Source organism: Spodoptera frugiperda, chromosome 12 (genome assembly GCF_023101765.2).
Source record: "Spodoptera frugiperda isolate SF20-4 chromosome 12, AGI-APGP_CSIRO_Sfru_2.0, whole genome shotgun sequence".
Taxonomy (NCBI): domain Eukaryota; kingdom Metazoa; phylum Arthropoda; class Insecta; order Lepidoptera; family Noctuidae; genus Spodoptera; species Spodoptera frugiperda.
Window position 1 is genome coordinate 9,523,119 of NC_064223.1, and position 24,246 is coordinate 9,547,364.

General features: G+C 35.4%; 1 protein-coding gene across 4 annotated transcripts in view; it reads right to left on the reverse strand.

Moving 5' to 3' along the window:
- Positions 1 to 24,246, reverse strand: part of LOC118262280 (serine/threonine-protein phosphatase 2A regulatory subunit B'' subunit delta) — a 151,846-nt gene that overhangs the window by 12,278 nt on the left and 115,322 nt on the right. For all 4 annotated transcript variants that reach the window (XM_035573500.2, XM_035573501.2, XM_050697810.1 and 1 more), the window contains exons 2-3: positions 17,048 to 17,257; positions 779 to 915 (exon numbers count right to left, since the gene is read on the reverse strand). In XM_035573500.2, coding sequence (XP_035429393.2) covers positions 779 to 915; positions 17,048 to 17,257 — 347 coding nt within the window. The remainder of the gene's footprint in view (positions 1 to 778; positions 916 to 17,047; positions 17,258 to 24,246) is intronic.

Consider the following 24,246-nt stretch of genomic DNA (forward strand, 5'->3'; position numbering starts at 1 on the left):
ATTTAGCACAACTTAAAATACTTAATAATCAGATTAGCTAAGCAAGAGTTCTTGGGTTGTATTTCCTAAATGTTGGCTTTTGGAAAGTGCTGATTCTTAGCTTAATTTCAGTTTAATGGTCTTCGAATTTAACAAATTTGCTGACGTAGGAACTGGAAAGTTAGAATAAAAGGTTTAATTTCTTGTAAAAGATTGTATTGTTAGGTTTAGTAGGCGTTTTTGTTTTAAACTTTTAAGATAAAATATATTTAGTTATTTGGTTAGTTTTTTTTTATCAATTGCATTGTCTGCGAGTTTAGTCTATAAAATTTAAATAAAGACTTGTGAATCTGTCTGAAACACCTTCAGGAGTTTAGGTAAATATCATCATGATTGCAGGATGGCTCATCCTCTCCTTTACATAAAAATGTTTACTACTATAATCTCCAGCCTTTGCAGGCGACTTGGAAATCATAGTTTATAGGGTTCAGGCTTATCAGAACCGGAGCTGCCGGTTACCTTGAGGTTTTATTCTCCGGCTTGCAAAGCACTACTGCACTACTCTTGCTTTAATTTTTATTCAGTAAGAGTTTGACACTTTCTCTCGCGTCGCCCAATGCGGGAGTATTGATTGGATGATTTCCCCTCTCAAAAAAGGCTTTGCAGGTGACTTGAAAATCACAGTTTATAGGGTTTAGGCTTTTCAGAGAATGCTGGTGCCTGGTAAATAAATAAAAAGTAGTAGTAAATCGGCTTTTGTGACAACCACGGCAAGAGTAGGGTTTGTATAAAAACTTACTCTCTCCAGAAATCGATGAACTTGTGTCCGTCGACAGGCACGTGTAGGTTCTGTTGTGTGGCGAGGAACAGCGGCATCTTCCAGTAGAGGGGGCACTCGCACGCCTTCACTATGTGCTTGAAGCTGTCGCGGGGGACCTGGGGACAAGAGACAGACATTTTACATTGATGGACTTGAAGACGTGTTATACTTCGCGAGGTAACAATAAAAGTTTCTTTGGAGACTTTTATTTAGAAGGTACAGTCGCCTAATAAAGCCCACCTTATTTCAAAGTCTGAGTATTAACCTGACTACTATGAGCGATTGTCATAAGCTTGAATATTTAAGATTCTTTTTCTATTATTATATTAATTAGTTCCTTAACCTAGGTTTATCTTTAACACATTGAACGCCGTGGTGGTCACCGGCGACCGACTAACGTTAGCGGAGGATTTGCCTTCAACAGTTTTCTATTGGCAGTCAAAGACTTAAATTTCTAAAAGTTGAAACAGTATTTTTTAAGTTTGATAGTCCTTTTCGGCAGATATATTTATAGGCTGTCTCACATCTCGTTACTTCAGCAGCACTTAGTACTAGAAGTCAATTCTCTTAAAATGTAAAGTACGCACTTATATCTATTTCTATCTTTATAAATATGATAAAAGCATTGAAAATAGACTTGGAGGGCTCGAAATCTTTCAAGTCAAGTGCCAATTTTGATACAAAATTTTAAATCATTATTTTACAAAGGACCTTCTTGTTCCTTTCAGGTTTGGATATCTTACTTTATAATATTATAAATGCAAAAGTTTCTGGGATTGTATGTATGTTTGTTACTCAATCACGTCAAAACGGCTGAAAGGATCAGGATGAAATTTGGAACAGGGATTGATTGTGGTCTGGAATAACACATAGGCTAAAGCGAAGCCGCAGGCAAAGGCTAGTTTGCTAAAAAAGTCATTAAAAAGTAAGCGTCCTATTTCTAACGCTAAAATATTTAGGACAACCTAATTACCTTTGGAATCTGTAAAAGATTTCCACTCTAGTGTCAAAGAACAACTTAATTTAACTTCCATTTTATGTCATGTCCTCATAATTGTCTTAAAAAGTCGGTGTTACGAACAAAAAATGTATTAATGACCCATTGTTTGTCCTTAAACGTGAAAATCCGACAATTAAGCGGCGCGCGGCGGTCAGGCGGCTATCTTTCGCATTTCCGTTTCCTTCATTATGACAGGTGGACTGGACCTGGTGTATATGGTCATGCAGGTTTCCGCTATAAAGGTATATGTGCCAAGAACCTCATATCGGTCATAAGTACTCTTGTTGGCACGTGCGATAGAGCTTGGCGGTGATTTTTTCAGTCAGCAGTTTGGAAGGGCTATTTTAATATTAAGGCTTTTTTTAAGTGGTAAGTTGGTGATCCGTATCTGAATGTGATGCATTTGTAGATGAATTCAAAATATAGAAAACATTCCTCGCACAGGGCAAATGTTTTTGGTAATGAATAATATGAATGGCTACCATTTGTTATTTTACAAATAAAAAATGTATACTTTTTTAATACCCAGAGATACGAAAGTATCATACAATTTTTATTTTACTTTACTTTTTTTCATAAATCTAAAGACACATATTAAGATCATAAATCTTATTTCTTAAAGTATTTACCTACAATAAGTAAAATGGTTTTTGCCTTCGAAATGTGTTTTTGTGGAAAATACGAAAGTTACCTAATGTTTTTCAACCCTACTCCAAGTGGAAGGTACAATAATAACAGACGAGGGATCTTTCCAATATTCTGAGGGAATAAATGGAATGAATGGAAGGGACGAATACTTCTATATATACTTATGTAAATACCTAGTTATGTACGTACCTATTGATATTAAAAGCACTCCATAGTCTATCTATCGGTATTCGACCTCTTTGGAATTAAAAACTCTTTCAAGAACACAAAGGAGGTTCTAGAGCTAATTAAAAAGTACCACGTTCTACCATTGACCATAAAGTATTTGTGAGGTGATAAAAATCCAATCAAATCCAGTGTCCGTTGGCCAGACAGACAGACGCCTGATACACTTTATTGGTAGAGTTTACTATCGCAATGTGTGAACGTCTGTTTATAATTCCACGATTAGATCGATAAGTATAAAATTTTAATCAAATGGAACTTGTAAGGGAATGTCAAATCGATAGATAGAGTTTAAACTTTCTTCAAATTAATATTTTACGATGTGTTGAGTACGGTATCTAATCAGTGAGTCCACAAGTTTCGTAAGACGTTACACAGATACACCTCAAAGTTTGTCTAACACAAGTAGGTAAGGTAATCAAAGCTAAGAGAAACCCGCAGAGTGCCACTCGTATCCACCTACTCAAGTTCTCATTCTGTATTCACATAGGAAGGGCGCAGTTTTGGCCTCGAGGTGCAAGCCATCAAGCCGTATTGTCAAACCTAGCGTCCATCGGCTATAAATAGTCACGTCAAGTCGCCCGACCTACTTACCCACGGGTCGTTGACCCCGCACGAGCTCACTTGTCGTTTGAATTAGGAATATCGCCCTATTAATGCTTCCAACTCCAATGCCTTTTTTGTCAACTGCCGTGCTTTTGCGCGGGAAAGTGTCAATGATTGTTGTTTTTTAATCTGTGCATCGTTTTGTTTTTTTAAATGAATACGCTTGTTTTCAACTAGTCAAATTCAATACTTTTATCGTAATGTCAAAAAATACTTTTCTAGGTATGAATTTAGTAGGAGATCACAACTTATGACGTCATATTTTTTTTATAAAATTAGGTAGTAAATAAATAAATATATCGTCAAATTAAAGAATGAAAGTGCGATTATTTTGGGTTATTTTGTAGTATTGAAATGTCAAAATAATTTATTTTTGACCTAGGAAACTACCCAATTGTAATAGTAAAGTGCTAAAACGTTTATTTTGCGAGAATGTTGTTGTAATTGGCGTAGTAGGGTAAATACGGTTATTGAACCAAGTTCAACACTTGTGTTTGTAGCTAATGCCAAAAATTCGGCAACGCTGTCGAGTCTGATGAAGATTGATTGATGCCTTGCAGAACTTCACGGCTCTGCTATTGGTCTGTTTAAATTATTGTATTCGGTTTGGTACGAAACAACGAAACGTATGAAACTTTTAATGTTCTTTTTATTCCTATTTATATTAAATTAAATATATTAATTTATGCTTATTAATTTAGATATTTTTCTACAAATGCAAATATGATAATAATCATTAATTTTTGTAGAAATATTAATTTATGTGCAGAATGCGGATTCGTTTCATGACCGGACTTGGCTGAATGTCATTGTCGCCTCTGCATAAAGAATAGAATGGCACAGATAAGCAATAATTCTCAAAGGATCTCCAACAGTTATAATAATGAATTATTAATTTATGATAATTGGAATTATTATTTGAATATTCACTGCTTTAAAGTTGATGCATACTTAATATTACGTGATTTGACGAATTTGGTGGGCGTCTTTATGACTATGATTAATTTTATGGGCTACAGTATAAAAATCGACATACATAGCTAATCACCTGGGGTTAGTTAAGCATTTAATTTATGATATATAATATGTTATTATTATCTAGAACTTTATGATCGGATTTTGCCCACAATAGGTGAACTAAAATTCGAGTTATAAGTTTTTAAACGGATATTATCACTAGTAATATCGTTAGAGCTTAAAACGGGATATTTACCATGTTTATTAGTTTTTGTGAGTTTCCAATATTTCGGCACTGTTGCAAGCGCCATGATCACGGATGAACTGGAGTATATGCGGATATAGGAACATAATATCGGAAACTCACAAAAACTAATAAACATGGTAAATATTCAGGTTTAAGTTCTTTATATTAAAATTTGAGTTATTATATTCTATTAGAGTTAATGCTTAAAATTCTAGTACCGTACCTAATTATGGAATAGTAATAAATACCAAATGTATCTAAGGTTATATTTTTTGTGAAAGTTGTCGGAATCGATTAAGGTATACGGGTCAGTCCGATACTTACTCATTAGGGTTGGGCAAGCTAACAATTTTAAACATGTTCCACTGGACTTGGGTGCAACACTATTTATTATCAATTTGCTATTTTGCCATGCTTTAGTTTCCGTTTTCCTTTCCCGTGATCCGATAAGCGGTTAGGTACAAGATTATGAAAATAGCTTTACTAAAGGACTGACCGACAGACAGACTTTATTAATATTAAGTATTATATGTATTTGCTTTGAGGTTCAAAAGTGCCTTTATGGTATTTGAAATAAATAATTTTGACTTTAGATTTTTGTTTATTATGGAATTTCGAATACTTGATCTTAACTTCAGTTAGTTAAATGAAAGTTAATTATTTTTAAGTCACAGAAAATCTTTTCTGACAACCCACACTCACACAAATCAGAGTTTAAGTCTTTGAAGCTGCTAATAGAAAGCTGTTAAAGGCAAATCCTCCGCTAACGTTGGTCATCGGTGACCACTACGGCGTTCAATGTGTTAAGATAATCAGACCTCTGTCTACCCTTTTAGTACATAACTAGCGTAACATAATATTTATACCCAAATACATTATAAATATTTATAAAAACGATCTCATACACATACTGACATATAGCGGCCACGGTATTTAGTTACCGCCGCGCTTCAATGAAGCGCAACCATCGCATAAAAGCCGCTCACACTTGAACCAAAACGACAATGTATCGATGTAGCTTGCGCCTTACATTCGAAGGTACAATTTAGTACACAATGCATACTCGTTAATGGATATCGAACATTGCGATAAATTGTCTCGCTTCAATGACGTTTCGTGTTCAATCGATGGTGATGGAGGACTTAGTGATGTGTGAGTTTCTGTTATTGTAGGGGGGATATTTGATGCTTGAACACTGAGACAGTATATTTATTTCATAACATATTTATCACACTTGTTTTCTACGAGAAGTCAAGTTAAGTGACGTTCAAAAGAAATAAATTTAATATACGTAGAGTTGAAAATAGATGAGGAACACTTTTGAACGTCAAAAATAAATATAAGGAATTAGTGTATCGCCTACTATACGATGTAGAAGAAAATTACTAGATAACATCAATGATATTTCTATTACAATTATTATTTACGTGGGCCCAGACTCTCATCCGTTGAATAATAAGGCACCCTATAGAACATAAACCCGAACGACTCTTATGTACCAAAGGGTAGTAATGGTCATTGGGTCTCACAGACTTGTTTTAGGATCCCTATATCTGTTCATTTTGTAAAGGTTGACCTTTTTTAGTTAGATTGGTTATTAGATCAGTGTGCTTCTAATAAATTACCGTTAACGCCAAAGCCTTTATGGTGCTTTTCTACCAGAGATGTGCTTTATAGTTAAGCTAAGCTGTGAAACTATGTGACCGTTTCCACTGATACTAGCTATGTAGCTGAGCGAGGAAGATGCGTAGCTCGAGTATACAATGTATCGATATTAGGGAAGCCATCCATAGCACGCATCCATAGCACGCATCCATAGCACGCATCCATAGCAGACATCCATAGTACGCATCTATCCATATAAGAAACATAGCTTAGTTGAGTCCGTTTCTACAAGTGCTATGAATGATTCTACTTATGTGTACCAATGAATATTTGTGGAAGCTAAACGCATTATCTGCAATGTAGCATAGCACATCTCTGGTGCTCTCTATGGTGCTATACCTCATAGTGACTATTTCTTATAGTAGAATTAATAGGTTAGGTATACATTTATTAAAGTAGCCCTTAGGTAAACCTGAACGTTTTTAACTGGGATCTCCAATCCGCCTGATAAGAATGGAACGGTGAAGCACTATGATTTTAATGATTCATCGCTAAAAAACCCGTGAAAATTATAAAAGGACAGGTAAGCACTAAATAAAAACTCCACTCTTGTTGACATTTAGACAGAAAAATAAGAATACCTTGCTTAATATTTATACATTTTGGCAGATATTACAAAATCCTCCGTAGCATAGAAAATTAATGAAAATTAATAGCTTTATAATCGAATACAGGCTCGTTTTCATTTTCATCATCCAAGCTATTTTCCGCTTAGCTTAATAGCCGGGATCAAGTAATTCTATTTATTTAGGTAAGGGATGATACTGAGGATTACGCCGGTATTGAATTAGAGCAATTTACTTTAAAATCCTGTGCTGCTTCCATTTACAGACGCTAGGTGGCGCCTTTGGACTGGAAGCGGTACAGCGCAGTGCGGTAAACGCGATTATTGCTATAGCCGAATTAAGTTTCATATACAATTAAAATTTTAATTTTAAATAGTTGTTTTGTATGATATGTATTTGTTTTGAACTTTTTTATTGTAGGTTTTGTGCAAGTACTTAATTTTTTTATGATATAAGCCGGTAAACGAATCACTTGATGGTAAGCAATCGCCGCCCCACGTGGACATCCGTAACACCAGAAGCGCTACATGTGCGTTAGCGGTTTTTTGGGGGTTAGGAATTTAAGGATTGTTGAGAAATCGGGGATTGGGAAGATCGTAAAGGGGGCGTTATACGGAGGCCTCCGGTAACCTCACTGACACAACGAAACACAACGCAAGCGTTGTTTCACGTCGATTTTCTGTGAGGCCATGAGTGATAACACTCCGGTCGAGCCGGCCCAATCGTGCCGAAGCATGGCTCTCCCACATTTAAACGGAAAAAAAGGTTTTGTGCAAGTACTTAATCAGAGAAAAATTCAAATACAAACTATAAAGTTAGTCAAGTCTTCTGAGTATCATCAAGTTTCGCCACAAAACTCTTGTTCTCAACAACATTGTCAGGTAAACCTTTGCTACAAAGATGACAGTCTCTGGTCTGAACCTGCACTATGTTATGAACTAGGTAACTTTAGTTTAGTACTACTGCGCCATAAAACCATTTTACTGAACTGTAACTTAGTATAGTTGCCTTACTACGTTTTACTGCAGGCTCTATTCTTCTATTAGGTACTTGCTTATTATTGAAATTGTGTTGTTTTTCTAGAAGATTCATTAGAGTAAGTATTTGAAGAAGATAGATTTGTTACCACTTAGGAAAAATATAGTACTATTGTAGTAGTAACTGCGCGACAGTCGTCGCGTATTGTGACGCGGCATGTTGCTCATGAATATGAGCCTCTAGCATGGCTTGAAACTAGTCGAGTTCCTCGTCAAACAGTTACGAGAATAAGCCGAAAAATATAATATTTAAGTACCCTTAGTACGAGTTTGTTTTACGTTGAACGAAAACGAAACGAAAGCGAATTCGGTACTCGGATTGGTTGGTGTATTCGTGTCGGCCAATCAGACTGTAAATACAGTTCGGTAATACTGCAAACGACAGTTAATACCTAGTTAAAATTGCAAACGTATAAGTATTATGGTGCATAAAAATATATTTGTTTAGTAATATGTTCTGCATAGGGCTTTAGAATAGAAACAGTAGCGAGTGCCGTCTCTAGAGGCCATGATAACCACTTACCTCCAAAGAGGAAGTGGCCCAGAATTTAAATAGATTACCTACGGACGCGATGAGTGTTTTCAAGAGTTACTTGCTGAATGCATTGTTTTTAAATAAAAATGCTTTAGTTAGCTGTTTATTTTTTATGGTTATAATAATTGAGGATACGGATCACCTGATGGTAAGTAATCGGCGCAGCCCATGGACACCCGAAACACCAGAGGCGGTACAAGTGCGTTGTCGGCCTTTTGGGGGTTTGGAATTTAAGGGTTATTGAGAATGGGAAGTTTGGGAAGGGGGCTAATTGGACCTCTGGTAACCTTACTCACAGACCGAAACATAACGCAACGTTGTTCGGTTCGGTTTTCTGTGAGGCCGTGGTATCAACTGTTTAATATTACTTAAACTCTTTGGTATTTTATTTTCCTAGAGCTTTAATCGGCAATATTGTTTTGCTATAATATTTCCATTCAGAAATATGGACACTTTGAAATAGCATTTGAATATCAATGAATTTATTATAGAAGCATAAGGAAATGTTAGTAAGTTTAGGTGTTAAATGATAGAGCTATCTATCTTCTCATTTATCTATTAAAATCTATTAGATGTATACTTGACCGATTTAAAATTTATGGGTATGCCCTCGACACATTGTGTTATTTATTAGGCACAAGTGGGCGTATAAGAATGGCTTAGCATTAAAAAGAAGTTTAGAAACGACCTATAGATTTTGAAAAGATCATCTTAATGTTGATAATTATTGACACTGCTGACTTCCCAAACCGCTGCAACTCTTGTAAGCCAGGATCTACAATCATCCAGGATTAGATACAAACATGAAAATACCGAAACACTGAAATCTGGCGCGTCTCAGGGACATGAATAATTGTCTTGGATACCGCAACGAAATAAATCAGAAGAAATAATTTGAGGAGAAGAAAAGAAAACGAGTTTCTATGCCTGAGATTGTTGAATTTATTTGGTAATAACATATTATCTTAGTTTACGTAGCCCATTAGGTATAAGGTTTGGTAAATATGTAGACTTGGTAGTTTGGTGCCTAACTTATGTTTAATATTATCTCTCTCTTAGATTAATTTCTCACTACAACGTGACGATATTTACCCACGAAGCGTTTCACACCCGTGCGGTTATTGCCTAAATCTTGTGTTAATAGTTATTCAACTAGATAGATTAGATAAAATTAATATTGCTAGAAACTGAGCAGCATATCTTAATCAATCCAGAATCCATTCAACTAAATACTGTGAATACCTCTTCACATTCAGTAGCAACCGCGGCTTTCTCGAATATTCTAGTTTCAATCTCGCTACAAGTCCTTCAATGTTACAATGGCGGAGTTCATTCATATTTTACGTCTCTCCTTTCATAAGTCACAAAAGGCCACAAGTTGTAACGTATAAATATCGCATTACTTTAGCTATGCCGTGCAGCGATTGACCCAAATGTTGTATAGGGAAGGAGGTCGCGAAACGATCGCGAAGTGGGCACGGCTCCTCGAACAAGCAACCCTTTGATGGACTCGCCCGTGATGGTATTTCCGATACCAAATCGGGCCACAATGACATAATTCTTAGGAATGCGTTCTGGTTACAACTTGATTCGATTTCGTTAATGAATGGCTGTTTCTGAACGTTAAATTGAGAACGTGATGAGAAATGGTTCGAAAATTTTAACGTATTTTTGTTGAAAAAGTTTCCTAACTTTATTGGAAAGAAATGAAATTAAATTTCTATGATTTTTGTGTTAAGTATGTTACATAATGCCTACAGACGTTATGTCTGGATATAAAAAAATAAAGTTAATTAAAAGATCCCGTCTGTGACTCACTCTGAGTGAGTACAACAAAAAATCTGTGCAAAAAGAACACCAACAGACCTGTCGAAAATGATACCCCATATTAATTAAAACGTAAAACACGTTAATTTGTATACATAGAAATCGCAATAAATCGTTGATAAAAACTTCAATTGCTTGTAATTATTTCCCGCCGTCACCGCGCCATAGACACGGAACAATGGCCGTGTTAGGATGTCATTTGCATTATGTATCTGTGGCGTAATATCCGTGAGAATAGTCCCACGTCCTCGACAGTACCTACAAACAGACAAATTGTGGTAAAACTTGAGATTTTAATACATGTCTACCAGTTTTTTAAATTCGTAATTTTTTGTCCATACATATCTGTGGACGCTGGACCTAATTAATGCCGGCTTGACATTTTTGTGACACATTTTTTACTGACTTGACAGACTTTTTAATCTAATCATATTTCTGTGTAACCTTTTTTGGGTTTATGTCATTCATTGTACGGACAAGGATCTTTATATGTAATTTTATTTAAACTACGAAAGATAAAAAAGCCAATATGTCTTCTAAAATGTGAAGAATTTCGTTGTCTTCTGTTCTCTAAAGCCGACAATAGCTCGGTAAATAAACATAGAATCTAAATTGCCGTTGTCGCTCGTTGATCATCTGCTATTGTCGGGTTCTGTAGACGCGTTGCCAACTTTATACGGCCGTAGTAGAGATGTGGGATAACAATTAATGACAGATTTACTAACATTTATTCAAGGACCGTAGTTACGCAGTTACAGTGTCCTTTTAAAGGTGTTTGTGGAGCTGCATTACTCATTTAAAATATTTAAATGTGGTACTACTTATTGGGAATTGTGACTGTGCTTAGAAATAACATTTATGTTTCTTTAGATGTCTATCCGCCGTGCTCAGAGTCATTTAATGGTTATTTTACCCAGTCCTTAGCCATTGTTTTCGATACAAAATCGCTACTAAGGAATAGTTTAAGTAATCATATCATTAAATGTCTCTGAATGCGGCAGTATGTCTACTACTTACGCTAGTTTTACGGTAGAAGATTTCATTCTAGTATATCGACATCTGGGCTCTCCGGGCGTCATCGCGAAAATAAAAAAATATTACAAAAGATGCCTTAAGAATTCTTAGACAAGGCATGTTAATCTTAGGTTAAAGCATAAAGTTTTTATGGATGTAATTTTCTAGTTTCTACGTCAAATATTTTGGCTTGTTCAAGTTGATTTTATTTATAACTTCAACCACGCTAGTACCAGGGTCGCAGTTTCAGCAAGAAGTTTAGTTCTAAGCAGATTTGCAAACTGCCCCAACTCGAGCAGTACAGTGGCTATTAAACCCAATGCTAGCCTGTGAGTGGGGTCGAACTGAGCCAAATTTGCTCTCCCATTGTAGATATGAGTCGTATAAGTAAGTGGCTGTGTACTAGACTGTCTACTAGCACAATATTACTGGTTGCTGAGTCGCAGATATTGTAGATTTAAGTAAAAGAGGATATTGGATAGGACTTGTATCTTTGAATATTGGTAAAAAATAAAACTAGCCGCCGTACTCAGAGTCATTTAATGATTATTTAAACTATTCCTTGTCTTGACTGGGTTAAATAATTATTAAATGTCTCTGAGTACGACATAAACCTCTAAAGTAAATCATTCTGTTTCCGAACCTGTGTATCTGCCAACAACACTTTATGAACTGCAAAACCATTCAAAACAAAAGCCAACTGCCATGTTCTCTTTTTAACATGACTATTTGAACACGAACTTTTTTCCGAAAACCTGCATGGTCGATTGGATGAAGGCTATGGAATAGAGTACGAAAAAAAAGAAAAACCAAATGGTTTATGGACACAGAGGGGCGAGTTAACTGTGTCGATGGTTTTGACAGGTTAACAAACCATTTTTTGTGAATGAAGCTTTTAATATTTTACTGTGTTATAATATTTGTTATAAGAAATAATTCCACAAGAACTTTTTATTATTTATTTGATTCTAGAACTTATCTGGGTCAGACAATAATTTTTCCTCATTCCGTAAAAAGCCTTGGCAAAAAGTAATTTCAAGTTTTTCTACTTTATTCCGCCTCATTTGACAAAAAGTAGAGTACAACGGCGATGCAAGAATAACATAAGGTCAGTTCTGGCATGATGCCAATGCACTGCTATCGTCCGATGGTCCAATGTACTCAAGTCCCTGAAATATGTACTTCTATATTACTCATACACAGTTGACTAGAACTGAGTGAAACTGTTGGGGCTGCTTACCTATTGTATTTTGGTAACTTACTACTTCAAAACAAAAAGAATGCTTGAATATTGCTAAACTAATGGACATGAGAAGAGGTCTTTGCCAGAGTCGGTTTTTCTAGTGAATAGATCGCTTAAGGACAGGTTTTATCGTAGGACGCACATCGCTTACCAACAGCAAATATAGTGGTCAAACGTGGACTCATTCCCAATACAATATGAAAAATAAATGCGATTAAACCGTTTTTTTTTTACAAATAAATTTTATACGACATTTTGTTTGTCAAATTCTTGGCAGACTTACAATCTAAATCACAGAATTGATTTCGTCTACTCCCAAAAGTTTTTTGTCTACGCACTTAGTCATTAAGGCAAGGAGTTCTTTAAACTCAAAAATAAAGATAATTATAATAATATTTAATGTAACGATATCAGTGTCTGTCTGTCATCGCGTTGCTAATTTGTAATAACGTCAGTGTTGCTTGGCTGACGTCCAAATCTTGGACACACGTCACGTCAACTAAAACGTTATTAAATTTTAATTTTCAATTTTGACTAATAACGTTAACTATGAAACTATTAATATTGATATTGTTTTGTTTAGCTCAACCATTTATTTAACGCCAGCTAAAGGTTAAATAAATGCAACATAGTTCCATTGTTCCATAAATATTTAATGGAACAATGGAAACCAAATAATCTTGATTTTAAAGACATTTAAAAGTAATCTTAGAAGAATAGACAAAAGAATATAAAGTTCAATCAGTTTTTTTTACTTAATTTCTAACAGCATATAAACCAAAATATATTGTAAAAAAAAAGAAATATATTTTAATAACTCAGTCTGAAAAAAGTTTTGAATACTATTTGCCTAGCATAATTTGGACGAATATGCTACAAAAATGTTGTTTATCAACGCATTCATTTTGTTGCGGTCGGCCATTTATCATAACTGTCACATTTATTTTTTAATATGACATAGCTGGTAATATTATAATGCATATATCAAAACTAATTGGAATAATCTAAAATACAATATTTGTACAGGAGAACTTTTGTACATATGGCTAAAAAATGTATAAGTGCTTGAAAATATTTGATAAGTTTTTAATTGTTTAACTCTGTAATACTTTTTGGGACTTTTTCGATGAGAATAATTCTATAAAAGAATCCATTAGGATCCGAGGCGCATGACAACTGTCTTCCTCTTTAAAATCTTAGTACGAGTTTGTCTTACGTATGAATGAAACGATTCGAGAGCGCGTTCGGCGTTCCGATTGACCGGCGCGAATGAACCAACCAATCAGAGCGCCGCATCTCAGAATACTACTGTCGTGGATGTCGTAAACATCAATGTTTCCAAATTCAGATTTGAATTCAATATTAAATCTAGGCAATATTATTATGAATGTTAAATAAGATTTAAACAATAAGTTTTCTTCTGATTACAATAGAAAGATGAGATGAACGAGGCGTGTTAAACTCAGTGAACTTTATATTTATCTGCTGTTCAAACAAGCGGTGAGATCGGCCTTTCTAGACATCTTCAGACCTCTACTTATTAGGTTATCTAAACATTTGACTATTGCCATGCCTTTTACAGCGCACAGTCGTGCCGCTACCCTTGTACGGAAACTTCGTTGCAGATAAGCATTTCTCACTATATTTGCATTCGAAGTATCGACACTCTGTATCTTGAGTTTATTTTGCATCTACCTTTTAGTTTGGAATAGTTTATTTAACTCGTTAATTTTATTTTATTTAGTTCTTTGTGTGTGTTTTGGCATTGTGGCTAATATTCTCTAGTTGTTAGTATTTTTTTTATATTTCATGGGTCGACGTTTGGCCGCTATCTCGCTTGGTGGTAAGTGATGATGGGCCTACGATGTAGCACGTCTGTCCATGAGCAACCTATTCACTCGGGCCTTGAAATTTTAATCAATAAGTTACATACATAAGCATGTAGCACTCCAATCAGTTAGAATACAATACATAATTATGTCTCCCGTCTAGATAATTTAACTAAGTCTAAATTAAAATTCTTCGTTAATTTTTTCATACTTTTTAAACCTTGTCCGTACTCATATCTCCCCAATGAGGTCGTATATCACGTACTCGTATCTATGGTCGGAATCAGTTTAAGGTAGGGTCATCCAATAACGCGGCTAACCAGGTTTAGGTAAGGCCTTCTTCGTCCAATTACATAAAATACCCGCTAGTGCTGTGCTCGACGGGAAAATGACCATATTTGGATGGCGCCCAACTCAGATTGTTTTTTGTAATACGAAGGATTTTGCGAATATACGTTCGTCGATGATAAATGTCACATATTTTTTACTGCCCCGTATTATTGAATGATACATCCCTAGCCTTTGTCTCTAGGGAGTCATATTTGGCAGCTTTTTGCGAGGATCGATCTGCAAAAGGGTATTTTTAGGTGCTTTTGTATGAAGGACATGTGGGTGTCATTGAGTTTTGTTCTTTAGATTTAAATTAATAGGTGCTTATTAATCAATTATTGCTCAAACTCTTGTGATGGAATACAGGAGATTTGGAACAAAAGAATTTATTTTTAAATTTTATCGGGTAGCACTGTAGCAATAAATAATACTGGGTATTGATTTATTTACACACATTCCTAAATTGTTGATAGAAAAACAGATTGTGTTTGAGGCGAGTTACGTTCACGCATTAATATTATTCCGACGTGTATTATAATCCGCGTCAAATTTTGCGTTAACATCGTAAATTCAGCAAATGCAAATCCGAAGCTTAAACGGAATTTGTACTAGATTGGATTTATCGATTCGGTTTGGGGCTGTTTGCTACGAAAATTGTTTTTTTACGAGCCCGTTGAGGCGTCGTCAATACTCTCGCTTCATCGAGCGTGTAGATAACATTTATGTACTTAATCCACCATTACCCTTAACGGCTTAATTTCAAATAATGATACAATCAGTGACCAGGATTATATTTAAAGCAATCAAAAGGTCATCGTTGTGAAACCGATATGTATCGATATGGCGTCTAAATTTAAGCACCTGCACAATGTTGTGGTCGTGCCAATAGGAGTGATTGATTGGCGTCTTAAACAGATGATGAGTTCGTTTGACGTTTTCGAAATTCGTCTGTAAATTGCATCATTAACTTAAGTTCTACTACATTAATTGATCGAATTATAAATTAAAAATGTTTAGTTTTTCTTTCTTTCCAAACATTTTTCTAAACTAAACTGGATTGATTACAGAAATAGTCTAACTGCCGCACTCAGAGACATTTAATGATTACTTAAACTATTCTTTAGTAATGATTTTCTGTAAAAAACAATTACTAAGGACAGGGTTAAGTAACCATTAAACGACTCTGAGTGTGGCAGTAAGTATCCTAATTTACGACCACTGATTAACTTGGTTATTAAATTACAAAATGGTTGACTATAGGCACATTGTTTGAAGAGTATAAGCTGACCATTAAACACTGCGGTCATCTGGTGGCGCAGTGGAAAGGGCCAAATCAATTTATGGGGTACACTGGGTAGACAGCTCGCATGAAATGTACCCATACGAAGGGTAACTAGAAACTCAATTATACATTTGGCGCGTGTTCCAACTTTGTATAAATTGTGTAAGGTTTTAAGCTTGCTTAAAGTAACAAGACCGACATATGTCGGGATAATGGAATCAAATATATTTTAGTCAACTTTATTCAGTCAGATAATGGGAAAAATTTTGGCAAGATTCTCTTAGATCTATGAGTAAATTAATTTGGATTTCTTTTGCAAACAAAGCCTTAGACAACTTGACTCGTATATGTATAAGTTTTGATACGATCTTAATTAATTCGATGCGAAATACTTTGGAAGTTTAACACTAAAACCTAGTAGCAATAGTTCCAGACAAATGAGGCAATTCAGAAGGCATGTTAGGTCGAAATAACCCTCGAAATTGAATAAGATTCTACATATGAAATGTTTACGTGGAAAACTTCTTGGCTCTGGAACTTTCTGGAAACTTGGAGGCCTCCTTAAGCCGAGAAAGTAATTTAATGATACACAGAATCCTCAACGTCTGTCCTGGTACCAAATTGACAGAATTTTCTTACGGATTTACCCAAGTTTTTTCATTGAGAGGACTTAATTAAATCTCTGTATTGTCGGTCCTACATAAATTAGTCTATCTCAATAGAAAAGTTGTGTCATCTTGAGCAGTTACGAGTGATTTGGAGTCCATTATAAGTTGTTTCGTCTTTTTTGTCGGCGAAGTTAAGGGTCTCATTAAATGGCATTTGAGGACACTTCTAGATAGGCACAGATAGGCACTATAGATATAGTACCTCTTTAGAAGTGTAGGTGTTACACATTAATGTCGGTTGCTTATTGTACAGGTAACGCTTCGATCATTAGAACAAATTATTCCAAAAAGATTACGATTACGATTGGATAACCTTATAATAAGAATATTTTATGAGGTTGTTGCTTTTTTTTTTTATGATACACGCCGGTAATCGAGCAGACGTATTACCTGATGGTAAGCAATCGCCGTCGCCCATGGACACCTGAAACACCAGAGGCATTACAAGTGCGTTGCACATTTTTGGGAGTTAGGAATTTAAGGGTTGTTGTTCGGGAATCGGTGATGGGGAAGATTGGGAAGGGGGAATTGGGCCTCCTGGGGAATTTTATAATAAGAATACAACTCACCTGACTATTTGGGAAGGTGGCGAAGGCAGACTGTACTTTATGAAGGGCATGGTCCTGTTGGTGGGCTGGCGGTGGTCTTCCTTTGGGGAAGTGGAACCTTGGGATGACTCGAGCAGGGGCTCCACTGCTGGCCGCCCCTCGCACGCTGCGCTGTAGTGTTGTGTGAGGAGGTGCTGATGAGGGCTTTGGAGGTGTTGATGCTGCGTAACTCTGTGAAAGAGAAGGGAAGAATATTAGCATTTATTTAAAATAGATAATTATAAGATTTTCTGTGGAGTAACGAGTGGCACGTTTTATATGACAACTTTGTCTTCAGTTAGATTCATTTCATTAGCCGTGAAATTTAGAAGAACGCATTAAGATCACATTTGCTCCTTTAGTGACTGCTTTTTTTACAAAGAAATGCTCTACTACCAGTAGAATAGAATAATTTAATGTTCCTAAGACCTATGCATATGCACTCTGCTATGGCTAACTTTCAAAATAAATTAGGCAACACAACAGTAGGATTTACGCCAAAACGTATCAATAACATTTTTCACTTTTCCGATTTTTTTGACGTTTGTATTTCAGCAAAGCCGTTTCAATCTGCGATCGTATGAAGTTATATATTGCGAGGTGAGTGAGTCGCAATGTTTTTGATTTATTGCGCGGTGTACAGCCGATGTATTTCCCCAGCTAGCCTGTCAGCGAGCGATGGAACAGAAATACTCTGATAAATGTCTACCGTCGCAACTTCTGTTGTACATCCGCTGAGATGAGCGACAGTACATAGATAGGTACTTCTATTTGTGTGGATACAAGAATAGATTGATTTAGTTGGATCAACTGGTTTGTTCTTGTGAGATTAGAGACTTTGATGTGGTGACTGATTTAATATAGGATAGGATAGATTTTTATATAAATTCAATATTTGTGTTTTATCATCCCTTTTACTCAACGAAAAGTTGATTTCTTATGGTAATTTGCACCCGGAGCTGCGGATTGCCTAGCAGGATACCGGAGCTCCGGCTCGAAAAGCAGGAGTAGGAACGGGGTGGTTTTTAGTCAGTTAGAGTCGGACATTCCCTAAGAAGTCATTTGATGATTTTCCCCCTTAAAAAGGTTATTTTTACCAGTTTATAAGGTTGAAAAATCACCTATTTTTATAAAAAATTTGATGCTAAAATTGAAAACATCAAAGATTTGCTAACTTTTCATAAATAAAACACTAATCTAATGTACGAAAATAACCATCTACATGTTTTTGTACACGAAAATAGATACCTTTTTAAAGACTTACAAATGTTAGAAAATATAATAAAATATAGTAAGTAGGTTTATGAAAAACACATTTCGTTTAATATTGTTAAAACGTAAGAAAACATTGAAGTAAAACGCTTTAGTTTTAACAACATAGTCTTTATTAATACATGTATAGAACATCATAAAGATTGGCTTATAGTTATTTTCTTTTATGAATATGATATGTGTGTACATAAATAGGTACGTGATAGTAATCTAGATAAACTTTTATAAGCATATAAGTAGGACGTAGGCGTAGGTAATATATTTTATATATACTTTTGTATCGAAAAGGTATTTTTATAGTAGCTACCTATTGTCATTATTTGTTTTATGGACAGAATTATTTTTTATTTTAGCTATAACCAATACCTGTGTACATTACCTTTAGGCAGTTTAAAAGTAATTTTGATTTAAGCAAAAACCGATATGTGTGTACATTACTTATAAGTGTTTTAAAAAGTAATTGAAGATAAAGCTGTAGGCAGCCTAAAAAAACTATCAAAAGATCCATCCCTGTCTAGGCTAAGCCAGACCAGTTAAATCCAGATCTGTCTCTTGTTTCAATTAGACGAAAATTTTCCGTCATTTCCCAACCAGACCGGATTTCGGTAACAAATTGAGTAATCTACAAGTAGTGACAGATCGGTTTCATAAAATACTTAAATCTTGTGTTATTTTACTTTTAAAAGAACTAGATATGTACTGGGTACTTTGATTTATAAAACAATATAACTCAGAAGTGAATTTGTATCATAGTCCTATTTTTCAGAAGCTGCGGACTGCCTAGCGGTTTACCGGGGCTCCGGCTGGAAAAGCAGGAGTAGGAACGGGGTGGTTTTTAGTCAGTATGTGTCTGATACTCCCTCTCGCCTCACTCACGGCGAGGAAAGACATTGGATTATTTTTTCCGCTCAAAAATTGACATATTTTGTGGACTCTCATCATAATCCCTTTATCCCTTTTAAAACAATCGGGTTTTGAAAAACTGTGTCATCTGGATAAACGCCACATGTTTTTCATTAACCTAGCCAGCCAGTATGTTGTTCTAAATACAAAATTAACAAAACTATACCTAATAGGTGTGAAAATTGGCATAGGCAAGATGGCGCCCTCGCCAAAAATATCGTCGTCGAAATTTTCAACAATAGCAAGACAAAGGTCGCACTGGATAATGCCAGTTACCGAGAATCAGACTGAATAAATAAAATATTCGCAAAAAATATTCCAAAGGTCGCCGTATAATGGATCTCATTATTAAGATCCGTCTTTACAGAAACGGGTCAAGTGCGAATCTATTGAAGAAGTTAATTCTATTTTTATTTCTTTGCTAGATTAGTTTCCTGTTTATCTGTGGTGGGAAGTGGTTTTGTTATTATCGAACCTTTGTCCATAAACAGGATGGATAAAAATATCTCATTCCGAGTAGCAAGAAAAGTAAACATTTTCAACAGAAAACAAATAAATACTTATTACTAGTGTTTAAATAGGGAAACTACAGACCGATTTGTCTATTTAGCAAATCAAACTTCGATTGCTAAGATTTATAAATTATTAGAAAAGAAATCTTTGAAAACTTGTAAAGACTACATAATAACATATTTATTGTTCAAGAAACCCTAAACAAGAGTTTTCGTTTGAAGCACATAATCACTAAAGCGACCACAGAACAGAAAATTATGTAGCAATTACAGAAATTGTGCGAAGGGAAAATTACTTTTGTTAAACATGAATTATTCTGGCTAGAATTCCTTCAGGCTGGCTGGGACAATGTCGGGAATAACTACAAATACTACAATAGTAATTTTGTTTCGTTATTTACTCTGTAGGGCTATTCTTTAGAATTTTGCGCAAACTAAAACACATTCGTCAGTGTCGTTTTGCAAACTGTTCAGAATGAGACTAGAGGTCAGTCAGTAAGAATTAATTTCAACGTTAATTACTATGTTGGAGGGACAAAAAGCGACCGTAAACTTATTTTTTGTGTTGGCAAGCATGTGGGCGACACAGACGGCTCAGTAACCGGCGCCGGGCTTTGTATACCTGCCACATTATTCACGCCGTGCGATTGTTGCTGATGACAGGGGGCTTTTTAGATTAGCTAAGACATATGTAGAATGAATCGATCGGACCTAAAGATGGCCACGCAATGACAAAAATAATTTTATTATAACTTTTGTAAGACATCTTAAATTAATTATTATGTTATCGGCTGTTGATTATCAAACAGAATGCTTAATTTTTTTGTCATACCTATCGAAAGTTGAACAAAGTCATAGTTTTTTTCACCGCTCATTACGATTGGAACATAGACATAAGCACTATTTAAACTATAGGTACCTAAACGAAAATGCAGCATTTGAAACTTATTCTTTTTTGAAGATTGCCATCCTTTAACACGCAATTTATTTTTAAGAAACTTACAGTAGTGCCAGTACGCTTGACGCAGAACAACAGCTACAGTGTTACCTAACCTAACTCAGATAGCATAAGTACAGAGTATTCCCCCGTATTCCAGTAATGCCACCATAAACTATCTGTCAACAACGCCCGCCCTGGCCTCGGCTTCGAATAGACGACCCCATCGCTTCACGTAGCTGTTGTTTAAGGCCAGTACCCTTAGTACGAGTTTGCTTTACATCAAACGAGAGCGTGCACGGCGCACTGATTGGCCATTGCGAGAGAATCAACCAATCGAAGCGCCGAACGCGTTGTCGTTTTGTTTTCGTTTAACGTAAGGAAAACTTATACTAAGGGTGCAGTTGATGTTCAGATGTTTACTCACACACTCCTAACATCAAACAGTTTACTGGACTAGACTGACATGCCTTTGGAGCATTTGGAAATGTCTTTTGTGTATACTAAGTTAGGCTTTCTTGACACATAAGAAGACTAGACTAGACTTGTAAGATGTAAGATGCTTGAGTGAAGGATAAGGGTCACCTGATATTTATCTTTGCATAACATAATAATTGTAAAGCACCTAAACATAGGTAGGAATAACGGTTTACCGGAGCTCCGGCTCTAAAGGCAGGAGAGAGAACGGGGTGGTTTTTACCTACAAAGTTTCAACTATGTAGGCCCAACAGTTTCGGAAATAAATGGATGTGACATACCTGTGTGACATATGGACGGACGGACAGACAGACATGACGAATCTATAAGGGTTCTGTTTTTTGCCATTTGGCTACGGAACCTTCCCCCATCAAAAAGGGAGGAAAAAGATCACATCGAACATGAATTATGAACATTTTTGTTTACAAACAATTTTTTTTATAAGAGTCACTTTTAAAATTATTGAAGTACGGTACATCTGCACTAGAGAATCTTAAGATGTTGAAAAGTCCAACACGTGAGCAATATGGTATTTACGTACTATACCTAATACAATTTTCCTAGTAAACGCAACAAAAACATTCCAAATATTTGTTTTTCATAGACTTTATTTGGGTCAGACTATCAGTCGGGAAATCCTCTTAAATCCAGTTTTTCGTAAATAGATAAAACTCTTTTTAGGTAATTAGGTAATCTATTTATTTGTGGATCTGTAATTAATATTTTTCCTCTTATTTTTTGAGGCAGGGAAAACCATGCAATGTCTTCTCTTGGGTGAGGCGGGAGGGAGTGTCAGACTCTTACTGACTAAAAACCGCCCCATTCCTTCTCCTGCTTTGAGCCGGAGCCCCGGTAACCTGTTACGTAGTCCGCAGCTATCAATATTTTTCTCTAGAATTAGATGAACGAGTAACAATGGACTGCCTTGCAGAGGTTATTTCCCTAGTGTAATCTTGCTTAGTTACGAAGTAAAATATTTTATTCGTTTGTTGTTCGAACATCTTCTTTTGTTGTTTATTATTAGATTAGTGGCTATAATGAGGAAATATGAGATTCATTTTTGTTAATAGTTATGGCAAACCGACGATCATTCATGAAAAGACTGACTGACAGTTGGTGAAGAGAAAGAGATATGTAGGATTCATAGCAATTAGCGTTCCATTGTCTTTGTCTACCCATGGGAGACAAGCGTGAGGTTATGTATGTATGAATAAATCATTCATAGTCTGATGATATACGTTCGAATTCACACTTCTTTATCAAGAATAACTTAGAGGAGATTACTGTCAAAGATATGAGTTTAAGATATAAGTACCTATATGATATAGTAGGTAGTACCTATAACTAAAACAACACTTGAATATACTGTAATCAAAATAGACATTGGACATATGTAATAACCAAAGAACAACAAAATAAAAAACATGTCTACACCGCAAAAATCGTAAAGCTGCCCACAAAACGATCGATGTAACCGCAGTACGTAACTTTGGTTAAAGAACCCATTAATCTTTTAAGCTTCCACTAACCACAAAAGGTAAGGAGAACCTCCGATATTGTTTTCCAATATAATGAAACGGAATTCCGTAACATATTATGTCTTGACAACATACTAAATAGCCCACGCCTACACGGTAGCCAAAACAAGTAAAGGCTAATTCACATGTGCGGGCTGAATTGTGGGACTGAGCTACTGAAGTAGTGAATCGTGGGTAATTTTTGTGTTTTCGGATCAATGGTTTTGAATTCATACTTGTACTACTTAAGGTTCCAATTTGAATGTTAGTTAGTTGTATTTTCTTAGAAATGTACTTAAATTAAGTTACTATAATGCATGCGGAATTAGTTGGCCATTCGCGTTAAACTTCTAAAAGTTGATTTATTATTTTCAATAACTAAACAATTATTATTATTCAGACTAATCTAATCTATAATTTATAAATCTATTGCACATTATAAACACTCGAATTGTCATTATCTTAGCAAATACTGCAACTAGTGTAATTAATAATATAATTAATTCATACAAATACATAATACAAATATAGACTAACTTAAAACCGTGTGGTAGTTTAGCACAGCCTATACTCCCTACAGAGAGTGATGAAGATGATATGATGGTGATATAATGATTCCTGATTAGAAACTGACTCCAAAATCTATCTCTGTGCAAAGTTTCATGTAAATCCGTTCAGCACCTTTGTTTAAAAAAGTTACACATTTACGTTCATACATTTGCATCTTTAATTGTTGTAAGTTTAAAATCGGTTCGTGTGTAACCAGCTTAAATGAAATTACATTGAACCACAAAGTATAAATCATTAGCACCTGTTCCTTGCCATAACAATTCAATTATATTGGGCACCGAATTGATTTGACAATGTAAATAAATTGGCTCATTTATAAAGTTCTGTGTTAATTATATTGACGATCCATCATTGATTGACTGGGGGCAATTTTGTTATGTTGTTATATTTAAAGGTATTTATGTAATAGATAGAATTTAGTACTACATCGCAAATGTTAAAAAAAATATGTGGGCCAAAATGGGGTCGCTATATCCAATTAAGGATAAAACTCCACAAAATAAACGTGAATAAATACAAACATAAAAAAAGAACGTTGCCCCACACTATGATTTTCTCCTGTATCGTGTGTGCGTTTATATACAAGTTCAGATACACATCACACCTAGACCTAAAACAACAATTTGTGGATACAAAGAGCTGCTCTGTGCTGGGATCGAACCCACTTCACGTTGCACTGCAGCCACTGTGCATGTTCTCTAAGATTCGATTTCGGTGTCAAAGAAAATATTGTCGCTTAATTTTTTTGATAAAAGCTCGTCGTTTTGGTTGTAGTCTTGTTGTTGTTGATGGTAGAGGTATAAATACTCTTTGTTATATATTACGCTCGACATTACCTATTCTTACACATAAGCAACCCTCAACTCTTTGTCACTAGACATAAAGTTTAAAGTGGTTTGTTTGATAATGTAGCACTGTAACTATGTAGCTATTTCCTCATCAACCAGTAGATATTCACAACTGGACGATCTAGTCCAGCCAGTCAGCAAGCAA